This window comes from Podarcis raffonei, chromosome Z (genome assembly GCF_027172205.1).
Source record: "Podarcis raffonei isolate rPodRaf1 chromosome Z, rPodRaf1.pri, whole genome shotgun sequence".
Classification (NCBI taxonomy): domain Eukaryota; kingdom Metazoa; phylum Chordata; class Lepidosauria; order Squamata; family Lacertidae; genus Podarcis; species Podarcis raffonei.
Window position 1 is genome coordinate 12,624,518 of NC_070621.1, and position 24,852 is coordinate 12,649,369.

At 43.6% G+C, this 24,852-nt stretch overlaps 1 protein-coding gene across 14 annotated transcripts in view; it reads left to right on the forward strand.

The window, feature by feature from the left end:
• Positions 1–2,373: 2,373 nt before the first annotated feature.
• MAPKAP1 (MAPK associated protein 1) overlaps positions 2,374–24,852 on the forward strand; it is a 185,212-nt gene continuing 162,733 nt past the window's right edge. For 3 of the 14 annotated variants that reach the window (XM_053374358.1, XM_053374370.1, XM_053374371.1), the window contains exons 1-2: positions 2,375–2,569; positions 19,280–19,606. In XM_053374358.1, coding sequence (XP_053230333.1) covers positions 19,348–19,606 — 259 coding nt within the window. In that variant the 5' untranslated portion in view covers positions 2,375–2,569; positions 19,280–19,347. Of the gene's footprint in view, positions 2,570–2,666; positions 2,928–12,448; positions 12,612–18,578; positions 18,768–19,279; positions 19,607–24,852 lie in introns of those variants that run through there. The other 11 variants (XM_053374364.1, XM_053374367.1, XM_053374368.1 and 8 more) reach the window with 8 other exon arrangements.

Genomic DNA, 24,852 nt, shown 5'->3' on the forward strand with positions numbered 1-24,852 from the left:
TCATGGGAAGAGAAGACTCCCTGGAAAAGACCCTGATGTTGGGAAAGATGGAGGGCACAAGGAGAAGGGGACGACAGAGGATGAGATGGTTGGACAGTGTTCTGGAAGCTACAAACATGAGTCTGACCAAACTGCGGGAGGTAGTGGAAGACAGGAGTGCCTGGCATGCTCTGGTCCAGGGGGTCACGAAGAGTCGGACACAACTAACGACTAAACAACAACAAAGTCATGTTGAAATCAGTTAGACATGTGTAGGATCTCAGCCAGGAATGTGATAGTTATAATGTATGGTAAATCAATTTATCTCTAGCTAGAGCAGGGGTTGGGAACCTGTCACCCTCTCTAGATGCTGCTGGTCTACAACTCTCATAATTCCTGACCATTGGTCATGCTGGCTGGGGCTTTTGGTAGTCCAGCAGTAACTGCAGGTTCTCCATTTCTGAAATAGGCCTTTATCCAGAAATTTTGTGTTTTACAGGAAGTACCGGTACATACTAAGATAGGAGCACACAGAATTACAAGCAGTCTGATATGACTCTGCTTAGTTATTTAAATACTTTTTGAAAGTGTTTGACAATGAAATAAACTACCTCATAAAGTGGTAAACTCTCCTTTATTGGAGGTTTCTAAGCAGAGTTGATGGCCTTCGGTCATAGAATCTTTGGTTGTGATTCCTGCATGGCAAGGTTAGACTAGATGATCCCAGGAGTCCCTTCCAACTCTACAATTCTATGATTCTGTAACTATACACTTTATAAACTAGCACCAGGTGCTAGTGAGAACCAGTGTGGTGTAGTGGTTAAGAGTGGTGGACTCATAATCTGGTGATCCGGGTTCACGTCCCCGCTCCTCCACATGCAGCTGCTGGGTGACCTTGGACTAGTCACATTTCCCTGAAGTCTCTCAGCCCCACTCACCTCACAGAGTGTGCGTTGTGGGGGAGGAAGAGAAAGGAGAATGTTAGCCGCTTTGAGACTCCTTTGGGTAGTGATAAAGCAGAAAATCAAATCCAAACTCTTTTTCTTCTTCTTCTTATCAATTATTTGACTACTTTTGCACTCGTACGGCGGTACAATGATTGTAGGTTTACTTCTCACTGAATAAAGGAGCAGCCAGCATGTTCTTTCCCTTTGAACTGCATAAGTAGAAGGGAAAGCATTGCTTGCATTTAAAATAAAGTGGAGACTCAGGAAAGGGAGAGGGGGGCACCAGTGCAGTGAACTTTAGAGTACTGGACTAAGGCCCTGAACACCTTACTTCAAACCCTCATTCATTCACAAAGCTCACTGGGTAACTTTGGGCCAGTACAGTGGTACCTTGGTTTAAGAACAGTCCTGCTTACGAACTATTCGGTTCACAAACTCCGCAAAACCGGAAGTAGTGTTCTGGTTTGCGAAGTTTACCTCAGTCTACAAACGGAAACCGAATGGTGGAAGGGCACTGGCGGCGGGAGGCCTTATTAGGGAAAGCGTGCCTCGGTTTAAGAACAGATTCGGTTTAAGAACGGACTTCAGAAACAGATTAAGTTCGTAAACCGAGGTACCACTGTATCTGTCTTTCAGACTCAACTACTTACCATGGTTGTTTTGAGGATTAAATAGCGAAGAAAACATACATGCTGTATGGCATTCCTACATATAAAAAAAGTAGAATTAATTCAGCTCTAATATATTCTGAGAAGTAGGCCTCTTGCATCTTTAATAGCTTTGCAGCAAAGCGAACTTTCTCAGGTGGTGTTCTCATACGCGAAGGGAAACACATGTTCGGTACCTGTACTTCTGTAGCGCTTAGTATGGCGTGTAGAAAGAATCCAGTGCCATTACACCTTATCACATGAATAAAGCTTAATATTGGAATAAGAAGTGCAGGGTTCTAGCCTCTCCAGAAAGCCATGCCCCTCTGACCTTGCTTTAATGTCCCAGGATTCGATTAGCTAGTTGTGGTGACTCGTGTCGTGTAAAGACATGCACTTTGCACATGCTCAAAAAGGAGTTATTGTTACTTGTAAGAAAACCGTAAGCCCCGGAAAGCAAGCTTATTATGTGAGACCTGCTCTGATTGCTCGCAGAATAACCCAGGTCCCATTTCCTTCATTACGAGTCAAAGAACCATACATAGCGTGGCCGGAAAAGAGGGAGGGTGGGAAGCTAGTGAAGTGCAGGAGCGCGCTAGGACCCAGGACCCAGCCCTCCAGAGGCAAGAGTTTTTCGGCGCATACGCAGGACGCGGTGTTCTGTATCTCTGTCTCTGTCTCTTCTGGATTCCTACCCCTCCTTCCTCACCCGATGATGATGAAGAGCATGCGTAGAGAACTCGGCGGGCGGCCGGCCTCGCTTTCCCTTAGTTCCTGTCACTTCCGAATGGAGGAGCCACCGCTTCCGGGTTAGGACGTCTGTTACTGACTCTTGGCGTCAGAGGCGTCTCCTGTGGCCCCGGAAGCGGCTGCTCCGTCTCCTGGCGGAGCCCCCACCCTCCGCGCCCCTCACACCCTCCGCCCTCTTCCTCTGCGGGGGCAGTAGGACGAGGGACTCAGCCCCGAGGGAAGGGAGCGGCGGCGCCCGCCAGGCCCGTAAGTGGGGAGCGGGGTCCCGGGGTCCGGTCTCAGTGCCCCTCACAAGATTCCCCTTTCTCTTCGCAGGGGGACCCAGGAGTCCTGGCTACCGGTCCCGCCCACTCTCCCACCTGTGCGCCGCCCCTTCGGAGGGAACCCAGGTGTCGGCGCTGAGGTGTCGGGTCCAGTGCCTCCTGTTCCTCTCGCCCGCTCTCCCCGCCGGGTTGTCACTGGTCAAGGATGTGGTCCCAGCCTCTGCAACCTCCGTGGCACCAGCCCGGGTCTGCTGCTTTCCGGCAACTTTCTGCTGGGATTTAAAACGACGTGCAGTTTTAAAAAACAGCACAATCTCCCAGAGGTGTACGCCTTAAATCAGGTCAGGCTGTTCGTCCATCGAGCTCAGTGTTGTCTCCTCTGGCTGGCAGCAGCTCTATGGAGGGTCCCTGTCAGTGGTCTTTGCCACCACTCGACTGGTGACAGGAGATGTCGGAGATTGAACCTGCAGCGTTTTGTTAGGCGGTGCACGTAGCTCTGCCTCTGAGCTGTGTTTGTCAATTGGGTATCCTCCAGATGTTGTTGGACTTGGAACCCTCGGCATCCTTGACCATTGGTCATGTTGGCTGGGGATGATAGGAGTTGAAGTTCAGCAGGATCTGGAGGGCACTGTGTTCACCATTGATCTGTAAGCACTTAAGGGGAGCCCTACTGGATTGCATCCAGTGCCCATCTGGTCAAGCTTTCCATTGTGTTTTCACTTAGGCTGCAGTTGTGTACCCATTTACTTGTGAGTAAGCCCTGTGGAACTCCATGGAGCTTCTGGGTGGGCATGTGTAGGGTTGTGCTCTCACTCTCCCCCCTTACTTTTTTTGGCTAAACCAAGAAATCTTTTGTAGATAATCTCAATTTAGAATATTGAAGATGGGATTTAATCCATACAAGACACTGACTCCATTAGCAGGTGGTTCCTCAGTCTCAGTTCAGCTGGAACCAGGAGGGGGGGTGTTGCACCCCATCTGAAGGATCAAGGGTTGTTGCCAAATAAGTTCTACTCAATTGAAATTAATAAATCCTAGTTAACAATGTTCGTTATTTTCACTAGATCCGCTGGAGTTGGATCAATTGCTGTTAAGCGGTCTCATGGTATAGAGTCTCATGGTACTTTTTATCTGCTTAGGTAACCCAGTTATACCCCTAACTGGATTTGGAGGACTTGGCATCAGTAATCTGTGCTCTGATATTTTAAAATTATTTATTAGGGTTGTTAAATATCAGGTGGGAATTTGTGTTGTGTTTGCAAGGGTGCTTGAAGAGAAGATATAGCTGTTAGCTGCTTTGTTGTGAAAATTATGTAGTTTAGAATTGGTATTTGCTTTATTATGTGCTATTTATATATTTTAAACTGTAAATTATTATTGCACTTATATCCCAGCTATGCCCTGTTTCCATGGTTGGAGGCTATATGCTACTGAGTAACAGTTATTGGAAACCACGTGGGGAATGTGCTTCCCGTAGGCATCTGATTGGCCACTATGAGAACAAGATGCTGGCTTAGATGGGCCTTTGGCCTGATACATCAGGGCTCTTCTTGTGTCCACAAAAACATTGTGCTCAAAGTACATGCAAATAAATTGCTTTGCCATTGACCTATGATCTTTCCTCTCTACATAAGCAGAGGGATGGCATTTTGGAAGGGTGTACAGAGACATATTGCACTGTGTATTTCCTGTTCTTAAGGCTCAGGGCACCCTATGTTGTATCCAACTAAGTTATACTCAGAGAAGACCCACTGAAATGAATGCACTGAAGTTAGACATGTCAATCAATTTCAGTGGGTCTACTCTGAGCAGGACTAACGTTAGATACAGTTGTATGGTCAACTGCAGTGCCTTCTGTTGCCATCTGCTCCTAGAAAGGCTATTTGCATAGGGGGAGGAAAAATTGGTGGTTAAACCTGCACTCTACCACTAGCTCCTAATTCACACAGTCCTGCCTCTTCATCTGCACAACACCTTTCTAGAGTTTTATTTCTGTTCACATTCAAGTGTGACAGAACATTGGGAGCTGGCTGCGCACCCCTTACCCATATCAGAAAGTAAGTAGGTAACACGCAATAATAAAATAGCCAGGAGATTATGGCACCGGGTCAAGTCTCCACTGAGTCTTCTGTGTGAGGAGGAGCTCTAATTATCAAATTACCCTGATAAAAAGGCTCAACCATGAAAATAACTGCCAACTTTTATCAGTAAAAGACTCCGGGAGCTGTCAGGTGGACTTTCAAATCTCCCCTCCCTTTTGAAGCTACTTAAATCAAGTTAAAACTCCCCCATTGCAAAGCCCTTGAATCTCGCCTTCAATTTGCCCATCCCTGTTTTTAACACATGACAGTCTCCACTCTCTGTGTTAGGAGCCTGTGATGGGACTTTTTGCTTTGAAGGAGGAAAGAGGCTCACGGCAACGGCTGGCCCACTGCCCAGTGTTTGGGACCAGACTCTCCTGTTGCATGCTCCTGAAACCACAGGGGCAACTGGCAGCTGTGATAAAAGTTGCAAGGGGCATTCATGTTAGTACAAGCTCGGTACATGGAAAAGCACTTCTGCAAAGGAATTAAGCACATGTTTTGTGTGTTGGTTGTCACACATATATTTCAATGAATGCTTGCTTGAAAAAGGTAGCAAATAAAGGCTTACCAGTATTTGTGATACCAGTGGAAACATACCCACAAGGCTTTCACATTTGTTGTATGTACAAATTGGATATGGTTCCGTACATTAGTGTTTTGGGGTGTTCATTTTGTTGTATAAAGTTGCTGACATGTGTTGGTTTTATGGCCAGTGGGTGGTATCAGGTGGTGCTCTTAGTATTTCATTACTGGAAGGCAACATTAACCCCAGCAATTAATTAATTAAAGCCACAGATGTTAACTGATATAAGTTAAAATCTCTAGAATGGCTTTTTTATTTTGTCAGTTTTGAATAAAAACTGGACTCCGTTATCTCCAAAATTATGTTAGATTGACATAAGTGGAAAAAATGCAAAGTGTAAATGATAGATAAATATTTGGGGTGGGGTGACAAAAACAAATTCAAAAGCATCCTAATGTGGCCAGCATAGTCAAGCCTACCGTTTGTCTATTGGTATGCTGTGAGTGTTCTTCAATGTACCCCACATTTTAGCCTGCTCTCAAGTACTCTGTTGTCTTGCCTTCAGACAAGGGGACAGTGTCTTCCCATGTTAGTCTAGAATTTTTTTTTGAAGTTGTAGGAATCACCCTTGCTTCTTCCAGACATCTTCAAAGTGTGAGCCAAGTGAAAGACCTTGTGCCTTTCTTTCTCTTCCTGTTGGTCCAGGAAATAGCACTCTCTCAGCCCAACCTACCTCACAGGGTTGTTGTGAGGATATAATGGGAGAGGGGGAGGTGTTGTATTCTGTCTTGAGCCCCTTGGAGGAAAGGTGGAATATTATAAATAAATGCAGCCGAGGCTAGGAGCATGTCCCCACACTCCTAGTTGGAGTCTCTGGGAAACATGGGAGAGTCAGTATGGCATAGCAGTGACAATGCTGGAGAGCTTTGTGTTCAAATGCCTGCTTGGCCTGGCCTACCTCACACTGTTGCTGTGAAGATAAAATGGAGTAGTAGCCTGTATACATATACACTGCCACTTTGAGGTTACTGGAGAAAGAGTGGGATGTAAATGCTGCTGCTGCTGCTTCCTCTGAAAAAGGAGCCCTGAGAATCTTGCCTTTCACTTTTTAAAGGAAAGCCAAACTAGGAAAATAGGCATATGGCTATGAGCTTATAAGTAAATATATAGGCAGAAGCAGCCATAAAGGAGGCTGAAGAAGATGGTGCCTGAAGCAAGTCTCGTGTGAGCCTCAGCAGAGTGAGTAGGAGCTTTTAAAAAATAATACAAGACACACTCCCGGCAAACGAGCTTATATCTCAGCCAGATAAGGACTCCAGGAGTTGCTGGACCGCATTTTAAACATCCTCCCTTCCTTTGAGGCTCTTCGAAAGCCCCTTTGAAATCCCGCTGAAGCTTTCCAAAACAACTTGAGGTTATCTAAAACTGCGGCTAATTACAACACTCGGAGTTTCCTTCAAACAAAACCTTCAAATATACGGGCAGAATAAAGTAACCCAAATCTAGTCCGGGGATGGTACTCACAAGACAGAGTTATAAAGAACTGGGAATTTCTCTTACACAAGCTGCAGAAACGCCCCCAAGGAAAAAGCAGGCAAAAATCTTATACTATTTCAAACCAAAAGTAGACGATACAAGAAACATGGAGAGCCTGCACTCTCACAAATGGTCTGTCGACCGTACCTGGCATGGGAAGGATATAGAAGCAATATATATAAGTACGTAGCTGAAGAAATCGTCACAACCCGGGGGAAACTGAATATGATTTTCTGGGTTCAGGGGATAGAGCTTTGACCTCTGCACCCAACCCCCCAGCATTGCTTCTCACCTTGCCCTGTAGCTAGTTTTAAGCATGATGTGTTCAATAAGTTTGTGGATGAAAATTTGAATACAGTCATACCTTGGTTCTCAAATGCCTTGTTACTCATATGTTTGGGCTCCCAAACGCCACAAACCCAGAAGTGAGTGTTTTGGTTTGCAGACGTTTTTTGGAAGCTGAACATCCAACGTGGCTTCCAGTTAAGTGCAGGAAGCTCCTGCAGCCAGTCGGAAGCTGTGCCTTGGTTTTCGAACATTTTCCGAAGTTGAATGGACTTCCAGAATGGAAATTCGAAAACCAAGGTACGACCGTAATTAGGACATGTTGCAGGATTCCTTTTTTTGTTTGGCACTGAGTTTTGCTCACCTCAGTGTGGTAATACACATGCAAAAACGCACACAGTCTTGTCTTGCTAGTAGGGCCAGTGTCACTTGCCTAGCTGTTCATTGTCTTGCACCTGGAGCACAGTTAGTGTGAAATGGTGCTGGAGTCAGAAGCAGCATAGTTTTTTAGAGTGTTACCAGTGCGAGGCGTTTAATGCCTGTCCTTGTTTTCCGACCTAGATTCCACTATTTTCCACTGCAAGTGATTTTCAGAAAAGGTGTCTGGGCTTGGCTTGATTGTTTGCTGAACTCTTCAGCACATTCTTGGGCCAAAATTGCCAGGGAGAAACTGAGAGCACCCTCTCTCTGCTCTTCAGTGGTTTAGTATGGTGATGTCAGACAACTTTCAAGCCAAGGTTTGTGTGTGTAATTTCCAAGTCAGGTGCTTTAAGTCATTGCTTCTCCTGCCCACAGATGTGCTGTCTAGCTCTTGCTTCAATGCAAGCTTTTCCCTTGGTATTGCGGGGAGCCCTGTGTTGTGTACCTCGGTGTGTGAGGTCACCCTTCAGCACAGCTGGTCTGATGCTTCAAACTGGAGTTAATGATTAAGTGATGATCTCCTCTGAGGGACGTGTGAAGGCTAACCTGTTGCCCTCCAGATGTTGCTAGACTCCACCTCCCATCAGCCCCAGGGGTGATAGAAGTTTTTGTCCAGAAACATCTGGTGAGCCAGAAGTTCCCCACCCTTAATTTAAACAAGATAGAACTTGAAATAGCCATTCTTAGCCATTTGATACACCAGCACATGTATCAAAGGTGGTGTGGGGAATCTTTGGCTCTCCAGTTGTTGCTGAACTACAACTCGCATTATCCTGAGGCTGATGGAAGTTGTAGTCCAGCAACAGCTGGAGGGCTAAAACTTCCCCAGTCCTGGATCAATGACTGCAGCTAGGGGTGTAACAAGGCAACAGTTTACCTTTTAGCCTGTGTTAATCACAAACAGCATGTTTTCCTTCCACTACAGTTCTATTTCTGCCAAATACTACATCATTCATCCTGCTGTCTGCTATTTAATGTAAGTTATGTAACTTTTTAGGTGTGTTATGTAACATACATTAAATCAATCTTAAGGCAACGTCAAAATGTTAAAGTAATGAATTGCATATTTCTTATTGACTTTAAAAACTCAATGGCGATGATGTGAACAAATACCAATCGTATTCTCTTGATTTACTTCAGTTCCCAACCACAGACAAATATGTGGACTGCATATCCTTTTCTGATTCTATTGGTACTCTCTGTCATCCCTCGCTGCAAATGCTTTTACATTCTGTTCATTCGCACCAAGTTCACGTCTTGGAGCCTCCTTTGCACACAGAAGGTCTCATGACCAATCCCTGGTGTTTCATCTTAAAAGTAACTTGAGTAGCAGGTGTGGGAACGTAAGAAGAGCCAGCTAGATCAGGCCAACAGCCTATCTAGTCCAGCATCCTGTTCTCACAGTGGTCAGCCAGTAATAAATAATAATCACTTATTATTTATATGCCGCCCATCTGACTAGGTTGCCCCAACCACTCTGGGCAGCTTCAAACAAATTAAAGCACAATATGACATCAAACATTAAAAACTTCCCTGAACAGGGTTGCCTTTAGCTGTCTTCTAAAAGCCAGATAGTTTATTTCCTTGACATCTGACGGGAGGACATTCCACAGGGCGGGCACGACTACCGAGAAGGCCCTCTGCCTGGTTCCTTGTAACCTGGTTCCTTGTAACCTCAGTGAGAGAACCACCAAAAGGCCTTCAGAGCTAGATATCAGTGTCCCGGCTGAATGATGTGGCTGAAGACTTCAGATATACAGGGCCAAAGCCGTTTAGGGCTTTCAAGGTCAACACCAACACTTTGAATTGTGCTCAGAAACGTACAGGAAGCCAATGTAGATCCTTTAAGACTGGTGTTACATGGTCCTGGGGGCTGTTCCCAGTCACTAGTCTGGCAGCTGTGTTCTGGATAAGTTTCTTTTCCTAAGAACCTGGGGAGTCACGGCCAGTCAGAGCAGACTGTACTGGGCATAACAACTGTAAGGCAGCTTCATATATTCAAATCCCTTGAAGCTCACTACGTGATCCTTGACTGTCAATCTTGTGCTGGCGTTTTTTGAACAAGTTGGCACATTTTGAATTTTGGAAGAGTGCTGCGGATACCAGTCACAAAATGGCTGCCATAGGTAGCATGGCATAACATGAAGTAAAAGAGACAACCACCCCTGACAACTTTATGTTTACTATGGAAAGTCAGCTATTTTCTGCTGGTTTTGATTATGGAAATCATGCATTAGTGTGATACTGATTTCTCTCTCTCTCTCTCTCTCTCTCTCTCTCTCACACACACACACACACACACACACACACTGATAGTGTTACTATCTAATAGCAACAGAGAGCATTCTGTAGCACTAATAAGAATGTACAAGGTGGCCATATCACACTCTCATTATACAGTAATCACTTATAAGATACAGTACCTGTACATTTTGCCACATAACTTCCTTTCTGGGAGAGATAGAGGCTGACCTCTTTTAAAAAATGAAAGCTTAAGACTCTGAAGAACCCAGGAAAGCCTTTACAGGCATTAGGTTGGCAACCCCTGGTCTAATGAGTATGAATAGGAAGGTTACCAGCCAGGATATACGGTAAATATCAAAATAAGTATTGTATGGGATTGTAAATGTGAGCCTTTGTGATGTACTAGCTAGACTTGAATGGGGAGACCTGGGCTTCTATCCAGCTCAGCCATGAGGCTTTCAGACTAGCCTAACTTGCAGGTTATTTGTGAGGTCATACTGTGGGGGATCCTACAAACACCACCATGCACTCTTCAAAAAGCAGGTCAGGATACTAATGTGATGGTAGTGATGGTGATATCCCAATGCCTTATCCGGTCCTGCCACTATGCACAATTTCATCCTGTTCTTGGTGGTTTAAATATAATTAAGCAAGCTGCCTCCTACACATTTAAATCAGACAAGATTCTGTCTCTCTCTCTCTTTGCAAACTGTTCCCATCCTGTACTGTTCAGTGCAATATCAGAATGAAAAATGACACTGCTTTGTCATCTGTTCCAATTGATATTGCACTCTTCACAGTGACAGCTGAAAAGGCCCACAGGTGCCATATAAAGAGGTGACCATGTTGTCATATTTCATTTAGGCGTCCCTCTGCAAAGCCATAATTACCTAATTAGGTTGTTAATTAGGAGATTAGCATTTCGCTATATTGATAGAATGCTCTTTGCAGGCGGGAGTCGAGAAACGGATTTGTCTGGCCTAATTTATAAGTGCTGCAATTTTCTCCCTCCCCCATCCCCCCAAGCCAAATACTTATTTATTTGCTTAAAATATTGATGGGAGGATAACTCTGTTGATCTAAGGAGTTCCTTTATTGACAAGCAAAGCTCCCACAAGATGGGGACAAGCAATAGAGGTAGGTGTGTGTGTATATGTGTATGGGGGGTGGGGTATATAATACCTGAGGTTGTGTGGTATTCCTTGATCCTCAAACTCAGTAAATAAAGCAAATAAAGCATTGCAGTTTGACTGACTAGTTTGCTGTACACCTATGACAGCAAAAGTAGATTTTGGGCAGTCAACAAACCACAGCTGTTCAAATAGATTTATGGGACCCTGAATTCACAAAAGATTCTTTGGGAGTTACAACACTGAGCTGATTCAAAGAGTTAGTAAAAGTGATTAAGATGGGACCTGCTTACTTTCCCACCCCAAGCAAATGTGTTCAGTTGTAATTGTTTAGCCAATTGATTAAAAATAAAAGTTGGTTGACTCTAATATCTTCAGTGGTAGATTACAATTCTGTTTTTGAAAGACATCTATGCACAGGCATTTTTTTTCTGCTTTACAATTTCTAAGGCTGGTTCAAAAGTTTTCTTTTAAAACAAATGTATTAAATTGGTGACTTCCTTCCTCTCCCCCTCCCCTCCCCCCTCCCTCCCTTCCTTCCTTCCTCTGTCTCTCAGATATGTAGGAGTTGGAACATAGTGAAGGGGCATAGCTCAGTTTTGCATGGAGAAAGTCCCAGGTTCAAGTTATAGCATCTTCAGTTAAAAAGCATCTTAGGGGAAAGGGTTGAGAAAGACCCTCCTCTCCCTGAAACCTCTGAGAGTCACTGCTCTGGTAGACAAAACTGGACTATCTGAACCGGTGGTCTGACTTGGGATAAGGCTCAAGCTCAACAGTTCTTTTAAGTAGGTAGTCTGTATCTAGTTCCTATAATTGCACAATTTGTCTCATTCCTTGCTCTGATGTGTTTACATTTCTCCCTCTTGTTCACCACTCTCAGGTATGGAGGATTCTTGTCTAGTACAAACATTTTTGTTGTTATTTATTTCTCTCCTTTCCTCCAAGGAGCCCAAGGTAGCATACATGATACTATTTCTCCCAATTTGATCCTCACAACAACCCTGTGAGGTAGGTTATGCTGACTGGCCCTAGGCCACCCTAGTGAGTTTCTTGGCTAAGCAGGGATTTCAACCCATGTCTCTCAGGTTCTAATCTGATACTCCAGCCACTATACCACCACTATGCCATCATTCATTGTTTAGAAACATAAGGCATTTCCATGTGGCTTACAACATTTGGAAACATAGACAAAATCAGAAAAAATAGCAATGCATTTCAATCAACGCCACCCAATAGCCCATAAAAAACCTAAGAAAACAGCAGCAAAACACACCACCAATAGTCTTCATAGCTATTAGTCATGACAGCGACATACTCCTTCCAGCATCTGACGCAGTCTACCACTGAATATCAGCTTTTGGGGAGTGGGTGATTCTTGACAGGGAGATATTCCTCTCTTACCACCCATGTTCTAATAGCCACCGTTACATTTTCAGCTTTATATATGTGGACAGCCAGGCATTCATTTGTTTTGTTTATTAAGGAATTTTTGCCCCAACTCTCACTGATCCTCGAGGCAAGCCAAATCACAAGTATAAAAGGCAGGCTGTGTTGGAAGAGAGCTTGTATTTGGCTGCTGAACTGAGCTAGTTTCTATTTAGTTCTTACAGCAACTCAGTTTTATTCTCCCCACATTTCAGATGGGGGACGGCAGGCACTGAGGCCTCTAGAGAGAGTGACTTGCTGAAGGCCTCTCGGTGAGGTGAAATTTGCACACAGCGCTGCTTTGCTCTTAACCACTGACTGCATTCACACATGACCCTAAAGCCATGATTTGAGCCATCTCACAAATGTGCAAATGAGGTTTGTTTGCTTTCCAGCCTCACTTGCCTCATGCTGTTGTTAAACTTTCATGAGCACCAGTGATGGGTGCTGTTGGTTTTAGACATAGCACTAAGCTATAGCTTAAAGCTTGTCATGATTCACAAGCCAATAATAAACCATATTTCCACATTGTGGTTTGCTGGTAGAAAACAAATCTTCATTAGTCTGCTGGGCTGGGCTTGACTGTTCAGACAAACCATAGTTAATCTAAACAAACCATTGCTTAGCATTAACACACTACTGTTGCTCTTCCACTGCCACTCTGTTTTGTATTCATTCTTGGTCATGTGATTAACACTGAAGGCACTGATGTAAAACCACAAACCTGTATTTAAAAGGAGGTGTTCCGCATCCAGAATTGGTACCCTTTAACTTACATAAACGTGTTTTGTTCTCCTTGCCTGCTGTATTTTTGAGATTGTGATAATTGTGTTGTGCTCACGTGACACCTCTTTCAAAACCGATGCATGTATAAAGAAAAGTACATATCCCTCCCCACAAAAAAATATAATTCTTTACTAATGGCCCAGCAGATACAGCTGGATCCAGATTTACTTTCTTTGAACACATGGGACCAGAGGCTACAATTTAAAGAGAAATAAAAGGAGGAAAGGAATTATTTTTCAGATTCCAATTTACTGTTTGTAGTCAACCAGCTTTTGATTGTGTCGACCTGCAACACTCGTATAATGTCACAAAGCTTCTGTCTTTGTGATGATGCAGTCATTGATAACTTCCATTCCCCAAAAACAAATTGCTGGTGCAACGTAGGTTCAGGCAGGGCTGTTATTATTATTATTAGTAGTAGTAGTAGTAGTAGTAGTAGTAGTAGTGCTATGGATCACTTCCCCTCCCAGTGCTTAAATATCAAAGCTTTTGTCTGATGAAAGTTCCAAAATAAAAATAAAAGGGCTGCTTTACTGGGTCAGACCAAACTAGCCTGGCTTTGTATCAGACGACATAGCCGAGGCACCACAAGGCAGGGCATGATTTAGTTACATAGTAATTTGCAGATTTATAAACCACTTCATAACCAAATATTATCAATGCAGTGTAAAAAGATAAAATACAAAAAACCCCATAGGCTCATTTAACTAAAGACGACAAAACCATATATGCAGTTGAACAGTTATTATTTGTGCTGGCCCCGGGGTTGGGGGGGGGTTACCTTGCGGCATGGTCTAAGTCCGGTCCTAGGTCGAGGATAAGGAGGCTGTCCGTCAGGGGCGAAGCGAGGTCCAAAGCGAGGAGTCGGGCGTGGTTAGGAACTCAGGAGGCAACCTCACCTTCTCCTGACAGGGCTGAGAGAGGAGCACCTGCAGGCAATGGGTCCTCAATCACTTCTGGAGCCAGAGAGCGGATTCAGCTGGTGTCTGGTCCTGAGGATCCAGCACAGGTGAGGGCCCTTCAGATTCAAGCCCCTGCCCTGGCTCAGCTGGCCCTGGAGGCGGGGACTCCTATGCAGGCTGGGATTCCTCAGGTTCAGCCTCTGAATCAGATTCCCAGGCCATCACATTATTCCATAAAATGACTGGGTAACACTTCAGGGAAAGCTTTCTTAAGCAAACAGAGAAAATGTGCTCAATAGACTCCTAAATATCAAGACGCTAGGCCCTTGTCTAATTTTAGTTCATAACTAATTCTAGAAGGCTACAGCTGCAACACTAAAAGCCCTGTCTCTGTTATTACTATTAACTATATTTGTTAGTCAGTTTTCTTCCAAAGTAACCTAAAACGACTTACGCTAAAACCAATAAAAACCACAATAAAAGTATGAAATCACAGGAATACAGAAAAAAGGCTAAAAACCACAACTAAATAAAATTCTCACTAAAAAAGATCTCAATGCCACCCTTCAAATTAAGAGCCAAAATCCTGGGAAAAGAGAAAAGTATTTGCTTGTTGCCTAAAGCTGAATGAAGATGGTACCAGGTGTGCCTCCCTGGGGAGAGCATTCTGCATGCAGGGGGTGGGGTGGGTGCCACCCTCTAGACCTTCCATAGAGGGGTAACACGGAGAAGTGCTCTAGGTCATGATTGCAGGGTCCTTGTCAATTTGTATGGAGTCCCAGAGTCTTGAACCACTTAAGACTTTATAGGTCAAAACCAGCATTTTGAATTGAGCTTGGAAACTAAAACCACTTTTGGGGCATGTGGTTCTAACAATGCCCCACCTAAGTAGCACAATTGCCGGGCAGGGATATGTGAGGGGAGGCAGTCCCATAGGTTGATGGACATCTTCTGTTTGTTTTGTCCCAAACATCTGGTAAACAGAGGTGGGCTGCATATCCATCTGACAATCAAAGCTGAATAGTTTTGTTTTTGTCCCCTTGACTCCCTTGCAGCTGAAAGAAAGCCAAGCTATTTGTGAGAAACCTCACAAGAAAGCCCAGAGCAGTTAAGCATCCCGAAGTCGGGGTTCAGCATGGAAAGATTAAGATAAATAAATAAATAAGCCGCTGCATCTGCCGTTAACATGTTGTTAACTCCCTCGGCAGACATTAAATCATTTTCAAGTACAATAATAGTGTGGGAGGTAAATTAACTAACCATTAACAATCTTATAAATACACAATTAACATACCAGCATTTATATGACATATTGATGGGGCAGCAGTAATTTTTGATGGGGAGTTTGGCGGTTTGTTTTATTTTATTTTCCCCATTCCTGGCCTTTGAGGTGCTTTAGACTTTATTGAAGTTCTCAGTGCCGGCAAAAGCTGAGCAGGTAGCGCCTTCTCCCCCCCTCCCCCCCCGCAAATAAATCTCTTATCTCAAAATGGCAACACAGGGAGGGCTGCCTGCCTGTGCTGGCTGGACATAGCTTCTCCATTCTCAGGCCACATTGATGTGAATGGTTAACTTAAGCGTCCTGAATTCTTTATTATTAGGGCTGGTGATTTGGAAGGGAGTTGGCGAAGATAGGAAGCTGCCTCTCTGCCCTTCACTAAGTCACAATATGTGACACCATTGTTAAAGCATCTGCACTTGCTGCCCGTCTACTATTACCGTTATGATGGAAACCTGGTGGAGGAGGTCTGACTAATGCAGTCCATGCATTCGTAACCTCAAGGCTGGATTATTGTAATGCACCCTATGTGAGACTGCTGTTGGAATGGCTCCAGAAGATCCAGCTGGTGCAAAATGCGGTGGCCAGACTGCTTGTGGCTGATGTGTCACCATTGTTTGTCATATAATCAAAGAATTGTAGAGTTGGAAGGGATCCCAAGGGTCATCTAGCTCAACCCCCTGCAATGCAAGAAACTCAACTAACGCTTCCATGACAGTTGGCCATGCAGTGTCTGCTTAAAAACCTCCAAGGAAGGAGAATCCACCACCTCCCAAGGTAGTCTGTTCCACTGTCAAACAGCTCTTACTTTCAGAAAGTTCTTCCCATCAGTTCCAGCATCCTTTTCTCACAGTGGCCAACCAGATGTCCCAATGGGAAGCCCAAAAGCAGGACCTTAGTGCAAAAGCACTCTCCCCACTTGTGATTCCCAGCAACTTGTGTTTAGAGGGTAACTGCTTCCTACAATGGAGGCTGAACATAGTCATTGTGGCTTTGTACAGTCATTGTCCACAGTAGTTAGATGGAACGTGCATGTTCAAAGGGAACAGACTTATGAATGCCAAACAGCCAATGAGACATTTGCCTTCATGCTACACTTGGAAAGCTCTGCAGAAGCATCTGGCTGGTCAGTACTGGCAACTGAATGCCAGAGTAGGTAATTCTTCATTCTGCTGGACTGCTCTTACAATAATGATTTGCCTGAAACAATTCCTTTATTTTAAAGGTTTGTAACCTTTTAAAAAATAGCATGAAGTTAATAGGAAATGATGCATTCTGATCCTGGTTTGGTATCCTGGATTGTTAATGAACTGCTTCTTTTACAAACCAAAGTTTCTCCAAAATCAGGCAAAACAAGGAGCAAGATAGGAAAAGACTCTTTAAAACTCCACCCCTTGCATGTGAGCCAAATACTGGTATCAGCTCATGCTTGTAAGGACAAATTGTGGTTTGCTCTTACGTCTGAACTACGCTTGTCTCCTTTAAAAACAAAACACAGACTTTCATTTATCAGCAGCTCTTCCTCTTCCTTCCTCTTCCAAATCAGAAGGAGATAGTGAAGAGCCTGTGAGTCTGTAAAAATCCAATTCAGCTTTTCTACTTGAACGACTCTGGTGTCTGTGTCTATAGAGTAGGCTTGTCACCCTTGAAATAAGGTGCTTTCAATAGCTTCCATCCACTTAATACAAATATTCATGCTGTAGTCACAGTGCTAGGTCTGCCAGGCCCAGCAGGGGTTTGCCAGGCACTTGGGTCTCGGGGGGATTTAGGTGGGAAATGGTGTGTGGCTTTGCAGTCCCCAGCATGAGCCTGCTTTCCAGTGTCTCTTCCACACACATGCGACTGCTTCCATTTTTACAACTGCTCAATTTATAAGTTGCTTGCTTCGTTGATAAAGTGTGTATCTCAGCAGAGCCAAAGTTCTTTCATTTTCAGTATCTTTCATAGAATTATTTCCTCTTTCTGCAAACACTGCTTGAGGGATTGATTTATAAGTGTGAGAATTGGGAAATAGGGAGCATTCTGTGTCCTGTTACATTGTGTATGTGTAATTGTGTATCCTAGCAATTCTGGGTTTATGATTTTAATTTTTGGCATTTTTTTTTTCACAGTTGCTAAATAACTTGGACACCCCCTTGTATTTTGTATAATGCTGCACTTTTTACAGCTTCGGGTAATGTTTTGTTCTAGCCTGGCTAATTGTGTGAAAGGGGCCAAGGAGCAATGAAGAGCATGGGAGCTCTAGTCCCTCAATGACTGGAAATCGTCAGCTACCCGACTGGTTTCTGACACTTCAGGGTACAGACTCAGAAGCATACATGTTCATGATCATAAGTTCTAGAACCTTGGGAGAGAAAAGAGCTTTGATATTCTCAAGAAGCTGAGTTCTCCATGCAGCACCACATTCTGCATTTTTGTGTTTCTGTACCCCTGTAGAATCACGGGCATAAACAGCCAACCCTGTGAGCCCTCCCAGGAACTGAGACATCCATCTGGCTTGTGGGCTTCCCAACAGTATCTGGTTGCCCACTGTTGATACTGGATTAGATTTGCCATTGGCCTGATACAGTAGGTGTCTTCTTATGTTCTTCCTCCATAGTAGGAGGTAATATGCCTCTGAATTCCAGTTGCTGGGAATCTAAAGCACTGTTGTGCTCAGATCCTGCCTATGTGCTTCTGAATAGCCTCTGGGGGGGGCCACTGTGAGAACAGGATGCTGGAATACATGGCCCTTTAGCCTGATCCAGCAGTCAGGTTCTACCTCAGTTCCAAGCTGGTGTAGTCCCTTTCAGCATTTAATGCATGAGATAGGATGGGTCTCCAGTTGAACACATGTGCAGTGGATAGCCCTGAGAGTCTTCCAGACCTGACATTAAACATCTGTGAGAGCTATCAAATCTGCCCTGGGACACCATCCCTCTCTTTAAATTAAAGCCCCTTCCACTGAGCGAGGGAAGCTGGAGTGCACATTCAGATTTCGGGAAGGAACAGCTTATTGAATCACAACTCCTTCATTTCTGGACCTAATTAGGCAGAGCATGCATGGGGGACTGGGGACTGCTTTCCTTCTTCAGGGGAGTCTTTGGTGGATGAAGAAATACTGCTGAGTTTGTCACTGCACTAGCAGGCTTTTCTTCCCCTTTCTCTCATGGTTTCGGTGCCAGCTTAACAGCAATAAGTCATGGAAGGTGGGAGCAGATGGTGTGAACAGTGGAGCTTGGAAAGAGAGGCAAGGGAGAGAGAAGATTCCTGGGTAGCAAGTTGAGAACACAGTGTGAGGTTTGGGTGCCAGGCTGGCAAGTGTTGAGTAAGTGTCAGGTTGGGTTTTTTTTGTGGCAGCTCTCTTTCTCTTTCTCTTCTGTTCCCTGTCTGCACTAGAGAGCTGCTGCCAGTCAGTGTTAGCAGTACTGAGCTAGGTGGACCCAATGGTCTGACTGCATTCACCTGTGTTACCACACCTTGAAAAGGATATTGCAGGGCTGGAAAACCAAAATGATTAAGGAGTTGGAGCAACTCCCCCAGGAGGAACAGGTGCAAGATTTAGGAATTTTTTGTTTAGAAAAACAAGTGAGTAAGAGGAGATGTGATAGAGGTCTATAAAATAATGCACAGTATGGAGAAAATAGATAGAAGTTTTTCTCCCACTCATAATGCTAGAAATTGAAACCATCTAAAAAGGTTGAATGTTAAAAGATTCAGGAGTGACATAAGAAAGCACTTCTTCATGCAAAGCTAAACTATGGAATTTGCTCCCACAAGATGTAATAATGGCCACCAATGTATATGGATGGCTTTAAAAGGAGATTAGGCAAACTCATGGAGGATGGTGTGAACAGCCACAGTAGCTGTGTTCTACCTCCACAATCTTGCGAGGAATCACAAGTGGGGAGATTGCTGTTGCACTCAGGTCCTGCTTGTGGCTTCCTGTAGGTGCCTAGTTGGCCAGAAGGGGATTCTGGTTGTAGATGGGCTTTTGGTCTGATCCAGAAGGGCTCTTCTTATGTTATAACCCTCCATGAATAGAACCTGGGCATATTCCTTGGTTTTCTCTAAAGTTCTCTGTGTGTGTTGTTTCCCAGGTAGAAAGGTTTACAATTCAGCATGGAGCAAAGAAGATAGTAGAAGGCGGAAGACCTTGGGATGCAGGATGGCTTTCTTGGACAATCCAACCATTATCCTGGCTCACATCCGACAGTCACATGTGACCAGCGATGACACAGGGATGTGTGAACTGGTCCTGATTGACCACGATGTCGACCTGGAGAAATTCCAGCCCACTTCGGCCAATGGGGACAACAGCTCAGAAACGCAGGGCAGCAATGGCGAGTCTCAGGGTTACGTATACTCCCAGTCGGTCGACATTACCTCAAGTTGGGACTTCGGTATTAGAAGGCGATCAAATACAGGTGAGTGGGATCGTCTTGGGAACTCTGGTGGCTTCAGCTAGGAATTTCATGGTTTATAGAAGGAACCTGGTATAGGAGGCATCATGTAACCTGACCACTAAAACACAATGATTACTGCAATGCACTCCGTGTGGGGCTGCCCTTGGACCTGTTCCAGAAGTTTCAGCCAGTGACCAGACTGCTGGTGGGGGCACATGGCTGACAACATGTGACGCTATTGTTAAAACATATATAATGGCTGCCTGTCTACTGAGCCAAGTTCAGATTCATTGTATTCTTTTACAAAGTCCTGAACATTTTAGGTCTCGGTTATCTCTGAGGCCACTAAAACCCTTGTATCCCAGCTCAATCACTGAGCATCGTTTGTCATCTTTCTGAATTGGTGAGACTTACTTGACATCAACACAAAACCAGTGCCATCAGTCCAGTCTGTGGGAATACTCTGCTGATAGAAATTCAGCAGACATCTTCTGCTTTAACTTTTAAACATTTGTTGATGATTCTTCTCTGCCATCAGGGTTATGCAGACAATACATCTTCTGCAATAGCTGGTGGACTCTGATTTTAAATTTATATGTGTTTTTTCTTGCATTATATGTGTAGTTGTTGTAGACTTTTTTGATATTGTTTCTGAAATTTGCAGTATACAAGTATATTTATTAATAAATAAATGTAGCTCGGTGGTAGAGCACCAGTTTTCCATCTGGAAGGCCACAGGTTCAATCCATTCCATTTCCCAGGTAAAAGGATAATGCATTAGGTAATGGGAAACACCTCTAGCTGAGACCTTTGAGTGCTGTTGACAGCCGCCCAGAGAGTAGATTCTACTTGACTGGATGGATATAAAGTCTGACCTTAGCAGGAATATAGAACCTGGAACATTTGCCTCTTTGTGCAGTTGCCCCGTGTAAACATAAGAACCCTGCTGAATCAAACCAAAGGGTCGTCATCTAGCACTCTGTCCTCACAATGGCCTACCAGAGGCCCACAGGCACGACAAAAGGGCAATAATACTCTCCCCACTTGCAGTCCCAGGTGCTGCTACATAACTGGCTTGGATACTGGCTGGAATGCAGCCATCAAGCAGCCAATATGGTGCCCTTGCTGGACACTGCTGGACTGCAATTCACATCAGCATGACCAGTGGGCAGGGGTGATGGGAACTGTGGTTCAACAACATCTGGAGGGCACCACCATGTTGGCCATCCTGGCTGCTGTATTCTCCTTGAATTGTCTCATCTTCCTTTAAAGCCATCCAAGTTGGCCGCCATCTGGCGGCCATAGTTAAACTGTATAATTTGCTCCCAGAAATTGTATCATATCTTGTGAGAGTGAATTCCCCTAGTTTGGCTATGTACTCTACATTCAGTGCTTCATTTTGTCTGTTTGAAATAACCCAGCCCTCAAGTGCACGGGATGCCTGCAAGCTCCAGTATTATGAGAATGACTACAGTATATGGTGGTTAAAATTCTGGAATGATCAAAGTACAGTGGTACCTTGGGTTACATACGCTTCAGGTTACATACGCTTCAGGTTACAGACTCCGCTAACCCAGAAATACTACCTCGGGTTAAGAACTTTGCTTCAGGATGAGAACAGAAATTGTGCTCCGGCGGCGGCAGTGGCAGCAGGAGGCCCCATTAGCTAAAGTGGTGCTTCAGGTTAAGAACAGTTTCAGGTTAAGAACGGACCTCCGAAACGAATTAAGTACTTAACCCGAGGTACCACTGTATCTGAAATGATCATTTATTTCATTTCCATTCATTGTAATAACTTATACTTCTTAATATTACAAAATCTCTAAGCCAGTGGTTCACAATTGGTCGTCTGCTGACCACAAGGGGTCCATCTACGTAATCCATCCAGGGGTCTGTCACATAAGAAAAACTACCATAGACATACCAAAATTTTCAAAAGCAGGGGGTCCATGGCTTGACTTTTGAAAAAATAAGTGGTGTTCTGTACTTAGTTAATTGGTTACCACTACTCTAAGCAGTTCATATGAATTGCAATCATAAAATCACGAGCAGAAAGTCAGTACATAGTATCGAAATATAACAAGAGTCCAGTAAAAAATGAAACAAAGCTTTAAAACAGAAAAACTGAAATTGTGCCTGTGGTTTGTTGCAGTGTTTTGAAGAAAAGGTATAGTGACCTATTTTGAAACCTTAAACTGTGGTTTATCTAAACTTGCTTTTTTAAAAAAAACTAGCTTCACAACCCATGTATTTGCAGGGGGAACATAGTTCTGTGTTTCTTATAAGAGACCAAATGATCTAAATTTTTGAGTTTGTGAGGTAATACAACACCACCTAGAGCTCAGAAGCACATTTTGCTGAAATAAGTAATGTAGCACATTTTTTATGTAGAGGAATAAGGGAAGAAAATACCTAAGCTGTCACTGAAACTGATATTTTAACGCTTTAGATTGAAGTGTAACTAGGATAACCAAAGATCACCTCTGTCCATTTTGTTAAGGTGATTCCATTTTAGGCTGAGTAAATAATTCACTTGACTAAAAACTGCTTCTACCCAATACAGTATAAAATAGGAAATGCCATGAATGTTTTCTTTTTTCTTTTCTCACTTACTTCTCTATTTTTTTCACTTCTCACTTCCCTCTAGTCAGTGCCCCCCAATCTCATGCTGTGGCCCTCATTTATTAGATTTTCATCTGTGGCCCCCTTGGAATATTCTGGGCCCCCCAGGGGGCAACATGGCCCTCAAATGAGAAATGCTCCTCTAGACCTCTTTCCTGGCTTGAATGACTTTCCCAGGCCCAGGACTCAATCAATACATTTAGAGGTCCAAAACCTTAAAAGATTTTGGTGCCCTCATATATATTTAATTCAAAATATAAATAATAAACCACAAAATAAACTTATTTTTTGAAATGCAACAAAACCTACAGTAAGATGGAAAATGATGTTAATTTTTGTATACTTCCAATTTATTTTTCTCCTACTTTTTCCAATTGCAAAGTCTTTGATCAGATCCTCAAAAACAATCTTAAGTAACACATCTATTTCTATACTTAGTAGAGATAAGGCATTCGGCCTACCTTGTTGCATAGTTGTTCTGTTGGAATTTTTAATATACTTTAGCCAAGAAAACGAATGCTCAGCTGAGCAATTTGTGACTATTAATGTTAAAAATCCAGCAATGATAACTTTCTGTGGTGCCCCCCCTCACTTTCCCTTGAGGCCCTAAGCACAAACTTATTTTGCTTAATGGGTAATCCAGCCTTGTCCAGGCCACATCCCTGAAAAGCTCTTCTTCACATGCTCCTTGAGTTTTTTTGCCCGGCTGGAATGTGCCATTGAACAATGAAAATGCATCTTCCTTGCTTGGGTGGAGGACAGAGAAGTGTGTGCAGAAACTAGAAACTAGCACAAAGGTAAAAATTTGCCTTCATTCAGTGTGCTCTTTTTTTTTAGTGATTGCACACACTGGTAAAGAGTACCAACAACACCTTTTTTTTTTTTGCTGCTCTTGGCAGCTAGGTTGTACTGGCACTCATGGCACTTTTATTGGGATAGAACTACCATACCCTTAGGGAACGCGGGTGGCGCTGTGGGTTAAACCACAGAGCCTAGGACTTACCGATCAGAAGGTCGGAAGGAAGGAAGGTAAATGGCGTTTCTGTGTACTGCTCTGGTTTGCCAGAAGCGGCTTAGTCATGCTGGCCACATGACCCGGAAGCTGTACGCCAGCTCCCTCGGCCAATAAAGCAAGATGTGCTTTATCGGCCACGACTGGACCTAATGGTCAGGGGGTCCCTTTACCTTTACCATACCTTTCAAGTGTCCCTATTTTCCAGGGACAGTCCCAGAATTATGAAAAACATCCTGGCTTCTGATTTGATCCCAGAATGTCCCTGTTTTCCCTGCCAGTGCTGCCATCAAGCTCAGGAAGATGAGCCAGTGCTTGTTTGAAGCAATGGCGGTGATAGCGGTGGCTGCAAGGGAGCACCCCATTGCCTCTCCATGGCTGCTGCTGCCTGCCTCCTCCCTTGGGCAGCTTAAAAGCGGTTGCTGGAAAGCAGGCAAGGAGGAGAGGCCCAGCTCTGTGTAACACACTAACTGAGGTGCAGGCAGAGGTCAGGGCCGTCCAGGGCGGGAAGAAGGGAGGAGCAGAGCAGAATGGGAGGAGTATTGTTTTTGTTTGGGTCTTTAAAAAATGCTTTGTACATGTGCGTCAGATTTTGAAGCTTTCTTAAATTTATTTAATGCTGGGGCCTAAAACAGATTGATTAGATTGATTCTATCCTAATAATTTAGGAGTTTCTGTACTGCCCATTGCCAGGCAGATAACAGGGCAAAGGCAGTTTGCAAATTTAAAACATATTACAGAACACCACACTGAACTAACAACAATATCTGCAGACCTGCAGCAGTTCCAATTATTCAAGGTTACAGAGTTGTTAGGAATTGCTGCTGTATTCATATTCTGTAATTAAAACAAACCACTTATTGGTGGTTTTGTTTCCAGTTTTTATAATTTTTTATAATGGGTTTTTTATAGTTTTGTTTGCACTTAGTGTCTTGTAAACCGCTGCGTTAAAAAATTATCCAAATAAATTAAATTAAAGCCCAACCGCCTTGCTTATTTCAGAGGGGATGTAGTTCTTGCTAAACATGCACAGGATTGCCTTCCTAAGCATGCTTTTGGTAAATTAGTCTACATCTTTCTCTTGCTTTAAAAGAAAAAAGGAAGAATTTGTTTCCTGTGCCCGGGACCTTTATTTGCAGTGAGGTGCTGTGCCATTTAGTCTCTGCCTTTTGAGGTAGTCTTCTTTACCTGCTTATTAAATTGACATTCCCCAACACCCTCTCTCTCCTGAAATAAATCTGACATTTAAAACCATAAGGAGGGTTTGAAGCAGGCGAGGAGGGCTCGGTCTCCCGGGTGTTGATATTTCACCTATTTGAGCGTGTCCTATTTTCGGATGTGGAGTCAAAAATATGTGAAGGAAAAATGATATTCATTTTTTAAGATTTGACTAATGTTGTGAAGATACAAATCATTTATTTTTACTACCTATAAACTGTTTCAGCACACTGAAGAAAAAGCTATGCTAATTTATATAGCGTTGACATTTTATAATTTTCATGATTTTTTTAGATAAAGGATTTTATATTTAAAACTTTAATAGTCTAGTCTGAGTTCATTTATCTTTAATTTTTGAAACGGGGAGAGTAATTCATAACAGTAATTTTATTCCTGTAATGTAATATTCACTTCA